Raw genomic sequence first — 6557 nt, 5'->3', positions numbered from 1 at the left:
ATAAAAATATGACTCCATAGCCTGAGAGAAATTTGCTATTAACTATATCAGAATAAAGTTTATACATATAGAAAAGAAAAGAACATCAACCCAAATTTTTCTTTTATGAAACCAAGCATGTCTTTGACAACTTTCTTTTCGTCGATTATTTAAGAGTAGATCGCTTTCCTTGGTAGCAAGTTCTTTTCTTTGATAATGTGAATTCTTGGCCTTTAGAACTCTCGAAGCACCTTTCAAATTTCCAATAGAATGCAATTTTGTATGATTTAATTTTGATTCGCCAATCGGAATTTTTCTTACAACTATCCATGCAGTGATCGGCTTAAAATTTAATTTCTGATAATATAAATTGGCTATATGATGAAATATGTAGGAATCTTTATACTGTGTGCTTAACTTCTTATGAAATAGAATTATTTCTATCTTTGCAAATACTTTCTTGGATAAATTTAACTTTTAATATGATTAACAAATATGATATAGTGAAATTGTCATTGTGTAAATAAATTCAATTCTTTTCCTCTTGTTCTTAAAGAAAATAGTGATAAAACGATATTAAACTTTGGTATATTTTTAATCTAAACAGAACTAAATCCGTATAAAAAGATGCAATAGGAGCGAGTACGTTAGAAGAAAGAGAGAGTCCAAGACTTAGAGACTGCGAACATTTACTGACGACAAATACACTAGTATTTGAAGAACATTTTTTAGTTTTATTTCTTGACGAAAACTTTACATAGACAAAATACAAAGATGGATAAAATAGTTTTACCTATGATTTTTATTCTGACTGCAACTTTAATGGATATGCTGTGAGTATATTGTATTTAAACATTTAATTAGTTTATAGTTTTATTTATTCGTTTGCTCTTGGGACAGGCCGGGAAAAAAAAACATTTAAAATTATAACTATTGTAATTGATTTTTTGTTTTGTTTGGGCTAAAATTGAAAAAATAATCTGTACTAAATTATGTAAGGTGAATCGATATAAGAAAGTGCAGTTCTGTCAGCTCTTTATGTTTGCGAAATGAAATGAAATCATTAAAGTAGATTTACAGGGGTTCCATTTTTCCCCAAAGAGTTTCAGGAAGCTTCGTGAGTATTAATAAGTGATTTATAAGTTAAAAGAATGAACACTTTCAGCACGAAATCAGATGTACATGACAGAATTTTTTTCAGCAGCGTCGTTTTTGAAAAGAAAAAGCAAAAACATATGTCGTTGATATTTAAGCGTGTAGAAAAAAAGCCAGTCAAACTTTACCGTGGAATTGACGCCGTAGATCACTTTTTTATACATTGTACAAATATTCGACCTAGAACGCACTAAATCATTTTGTTTTAATCGTGATTAATTTACAATAACTAAAACCAAATATAGATGTAGCGGAGACTTTTGAAAAAATCTGAAAGAGTAATTATTCAAGGATTTATTATATAAAAATTTTGCTAGTTCATTATTATTATTTTACTCAGTTTCTATTAATTATAAACAGAAAATTGGAATATTTCTTAATTTTGATTTCTACCTTTAAAGGCATGTAGTGATACGGAAGGTTTCATGCATTTTTTCCTTTTTTCCCCCTTATCTTTGAAGATACAGCATATCGTATTATCAGACAAGTCTAAACTTTTCTCTTTTTTCCAAACTATTAATATTTACACCAAAAGTGTCACTTCATAGCAGATAACTTTTAAGTGTTTTTTTTTCGCCATATTGTACAAACGTAAAATCGGCAAGCAGTATACATTACCAAAAATATATCCTATTTTTCAGGTATTGCATGCCGACATATTGGTGCCCCGTCGGAAGATACCCCGACGAAAACGGCCAGTGTAACTTGTGCTATGAAAACTGCGGTGCCGACGGGTAAGTGTTTGAATAGTTAATAATAGCAGCATAAATATTAGTAGTATAGCAATAAAAACAATATTCATGATACTAATAAAAAAAAATTGAAAGGTAGCATGAGTGTAAATATAAAAATAAATGAAAGGGGTAGCATTAGCGTAAATATATATAATTAAAAAGCTTTATGGTAAAGCATCGGAAATAATATAAAACAAAAATCGTGTAACAGCTTATAATACGACTCATTTCATGTGTCGTATGACTAGAGAGGTATATTAAAGAACACGTGCGGGTACGAAGTCATGATTAATTTATACCTGAAGAAAACACGTATTTCTTACACATATAGCAACCTTGAATTAACGTATTTTTGACCGGCAGGGGAAAATACTCGTATCTTTCAATGCAAAAATAATCTAAAAAGGGAGAACTGTTGTACTTTTAAGAACTCAAGGTTGACAAAGACAATATAACTTGAATTACATAATCGCAAACATTTGGAATTAAGATCTACAGCTTTTGCACGCTAAAATTTCGGGTGTGTTAAAGCAAGAGACATTCCTGAAAATCAGAAAAATTGTGGCACCATTATAGCAACTATCTTGAGGACAGACCACGTCTACGCCTTGTACTTGAAAAATATTTTCTAGATTGCCTATTTTTTTTTATTTTTATTTTTTACAAAAAAGGTGTTTATATGCAAAATTTAATACAAAACAGCGTATGCTAAGAGCGCTTCATCAGGATTTTAATTTACACAAAACAAAAGCCTTAATCCATAGTTTCTTGGAATTGTTTTAGAAAAGTAAAACAGAAAGGATATGAAAAATAATAAAGTTCAATTTTAAATATTTATTTCAGGTGTACGGGCCCCGGGAGTCATCTTGGGTTCGGGGGATGCAACTCTTGCTGGCTGGGTCTCGAACACCACCACCATCGGGTCACGTGCATGTCTCCATTCACAACGGTCTGTCCCGAGGGTCATTACAGGAAACGGTCACATCACAATGGACAGAGTTTAACGGTAGGGGTTTTATAACAACAAAAACATTTTACAATTTTCAAGCGCCCATTTTACTGTAACAGATATAAAAATACAGATTACCGCTCGGCCATTGTTTTTATATTTCAAAGGGCAGGGCATGCCTGACAATATATTAATTTTATACGAAAGCCATTCTGAATCATGACAAGCGGCTTGATTTAAAAAACAAGAAAATAGGGCCGGTATTGCAAAAAGATATAGCAGTTTCGGACGGTTATATTGAAAACAGATACAGCAGTTTGAAATTCAAGAAAATGGTCTATCATGGAAGCAGCCATTTTAGAGTGTTTATGATCTCATTTACACACTGCCGAGTTCTTTATTTAGCAAATAATGTTATAGGGATATTTCTAATGTTTCTATTTAAGATGCAAAACCTGAATAATTTCTTTCAAAGAAACCCCAGCATACAGAATAAACATAAGAACACCGTTGCCCTACTCTTTAATAGTCCTTTTTTTAGAGGAAATGTGGAGACAAAAAATGCACATTTTCATCGCATATGAAACTTTTGAGTTGACTTACAAGTGGGATTATTGTATATACTAACTATTTTATAGGAATATCAACTACCTAAAATATAGACCTATCATAGCCGTGTGCGGATATTACGGTATTAGATGTATTTTGCTAATTCATTTTCAGATGTGCAAACGCTGTCACCCTTTGTGTCGCTCTTGCGATGGCCCAGGAATTTCCTCGTGCGAAACGTGCAGACTGTATAGATGGGACGGTATATGTATTAGCGTATGTCCGGTTGGTTCCGTCATGCGCGGCGGAAGACACCGAACATGTGTTGTACCTGGTGGACACTATGGCAGAGGATCAAGTGCATTTTACCTCCTCCCGTACAGAGATAGAAACCGACACAGTCCATAAACACTGGACAGCTGAGAAATTCTAGACAGAAATCCTGAAAGAAATTTAGATCACAGAAATAAACTAATGAGAGTGCACTATTGTTTAGTGCAAATTTAAAGATTATGGTGACTAGAGGAAGTGCTTTCTGTATGCGTTTTGTCTTGACTTGACTGTTATTTTCATTTTTATAATCAAAGAACTTCGAAAGAAGTATAAATTTATTTTTTATAGCTCTTTGTGATAATGAAATGGATGCACGCTCCAGTACATACAAAAGGTCGCCTGGTTATATAGAAATTTCTACTCTGACATTTTTTTTTCGTTTTCGTACATTTCGCAAATTGTCAGATTTTTCAACTATGCGGCGTTGATAATTCAACGATTCAACGTTTTCAAACAAGGCGATCATTTTTAGAGTAACCGCAAACAACCCCTCTTCTGAAAAATTGGTTGTATCAAAAGTTTTCTGTAGTCTTGCAGAATTTCTGAAATACGCAGTCCGTTTTTTAAGTCGTTTTGTTAATAGAGATTATGATATGTCAGAAATTAAGTAAACACTCAAAACTTTATTTTGGTAGAGATACATATTAAAAATACCGTTAATTCACAACTGTATCAAAATCCGGCTACACTCAGAAGTGGATGGGATTGCGAGAGGCCTGCTTTTGGTCGAGAATTAGCTGCATATTTTTACTACCAACTTTATAATAATGATATCAAATTATTCAAACGTGCTGTTTAATTTCGATACGGCTAAACTAGATATATACTTGTTAAGCATTTTACTGTATGTACATATATGCAGTGTTACGATTTAAAATTGTTTTCTATGTTTCATTAGTATTTATACACATGTCATAATATTTATTTATTTATTATCATCTATGAAATGAAGTGTTCTTCACCTTTTTTAAAGGTACCATGTAGAAAAGGGTGAATTTCAGACGAACTCTTTGTTGTACGCAGAGAGTAAAACTTAGCTTTGATAAATTAATTACCGACCTGCATGTTTGTGTCGACATGCTTTAGTTATGCCATTATCATGTGCCTTATTGTTTATGCAACATTATACATTTATATTGATCGTTACTCATTTTACATACGTTATTGTTACATTTTGTCCAAAATAAAACTTTATAAATACGCATTTCCATGTATTGTCATCTTTGTCTAAGCTTTTACTCACTTCAATGTCTTTATAGGACTTTTTTATGGGAGGGGGCGGGGAATACCAATGCTATTGAAGACTCATTGTAGAAATGGGAGTTTGACAATCAAAAATATACCACCCGAATGTACATGTATATAGTAATGCCTAACCCCAGCCCCTCACCCTTCGTCGGGCGTTCTAGACATTGAGTGTACGCTGACATGTTATTAAAGGTGAAAACTAATTTTTAAAGACCGAGTTTTGATATAAAGATGTTAACACGATGGCCTACCCGTGTGACTTTTAGATACAGTACACGTTTTCTCTGTCTATACGTTATCCATGGCACGTGGGCTGGTCACCCTGTGTAAAATGAGACACAAGACTGTTAGCGCGGGACACAAAAAATGTTTGCACAGTAAATATGGAGAGAGTAAAAATGGGTGCTTTCTGGTCTAAACTGTCCTTGTGTGAAACCGTCAAGATAATGTAGATTGTTTTTGAAAGTTACTTGGAAAATTAATGGCAACAGAATGATGGTAGATTTAAAAAAAAAATACTAGATGGGAATAAAATGTTCAAGAAAGCGCAATAGATAGTTAAATTTAAGCGTTCAAATAACACGAAATTCCAAGTAAAAAGGGGGCATGATTGATAAAACATTTGGGCTTGTTTGTTAGTTTGTTTGTTTGTTTTGGGTTTAACGCCGTTTTTCAACAGTATTTCAGTCATGTAACGGCGGGCAGTTAACCTACCAGTGTTCCTGGATTTTGTACCAGTATAAACCTGTTCTCCGCAAGTAACTGCCTACTTCCCCACATGAATCAGAGGTGGAGGACGAATGATTTCAGACCAATGTCTTTTATCAAATCGTCACGGAGAACATACACTCCGCCCGGGGATCGAACTCGCGACCCCGCGATCCGTAGACCAACGCTCTCCCTACTGAGCTAAGCGGGCGGGCAATTTGGGCTCGAGTTATGGACCTTGTCACATGACGTAAGTGATGATATGGAACAACTTTTCTAAATCTGAATCAAATCCATTCATTAACAAAAGCCGTTTGTAAACACACGTCGCCTTGATGGCCTATCAGAGGAAACTAGGAGCGTAATCTGTTGTTACTTTGACCTTTGTTCTACAAAACATTAGGGTTCGTCCACTGACCATAAAATTTAGCTAACTATGAAGTTTGACAACAATATGCCTTTTGAGATACGCACGCTTAACAATATAAGTCTCAAGGCCACTTTGACCTATTCTTTCATCCTCCAGGGATCATCTACTGACATAGACAATCATGCGATTCATCAAATACCCAAGCCATCTCCAGCTATCAATAAAAATCGCTTTTAGTCTCAATGTCAATTCGACCTTGACCTTTTACCTACTGACCCCCAAATCATAGGCGTCATCTACTTCGTACGCCCAATCATGCTATCAATTTTGAAGAAACTGGGTCAAATTGTTCTCAAGTTATTGAGCACGAACCGTTTCCAAGGTTCAAGCCCTTGTGACATTGACCTTTGACTTACTGACACAAAAAAGCAATAGGGATCTTCTCCTTCATTAACATCATGACCCTAATCATGCTATCAAGTTTGAATTTTCTGAACAAGTGGTTCTCAGGTGGAAACCAGTTCCAAATTTC

General features: G+C 34.3%; 1 protein-coding gene across 1 annotated transcript; it reads left to right on the top strand.

The window, feature by feature from the left end:
• Positions 1-391: 391 nt before the first annotated feature.
• LOC123526149 (receptor tyrosine-protein kinase let-23-like) lies at positions 392-4903 on the top strand. Its single transcript, XM_045305168.2, has 4 exons — positions 392-812; positions 1776-1868; positions 2712-2874; positions 3541-4903. The coding sequence occupies exons 1-4, from the start codon at positions 754-756 to the stop codon at positions 3772-3774; spliced, it is 549 nt and encodes a 182-aa protein (XP_045161103.2). The 5' UTR covers positions 392-753; the 3' UTR covers positions 3775-4903.
• Positions 4904-6557: the final 1654 nt, after the last annotated feature.

The sequence above is a fragment of the Mercenaria mercenaria genome, chromosome 14 (assembly GCF_021730395.1).
Source record: "Mercenaria mercenaria strain notata chromosome 14, MADL_Memer_1, whole genome shotgun sequence".
NCBI lineage: Eukaryota > Metazoa > Mollusca > Bivalvia > Venerida > Veneridae > Mercenaria > Mercenaria mercenaria.
The sequence above is the reverse complement of the archived record's forward strand: the minus strand, read 5'-3'. Positions and strand labels throughout refer to the sequence as shown.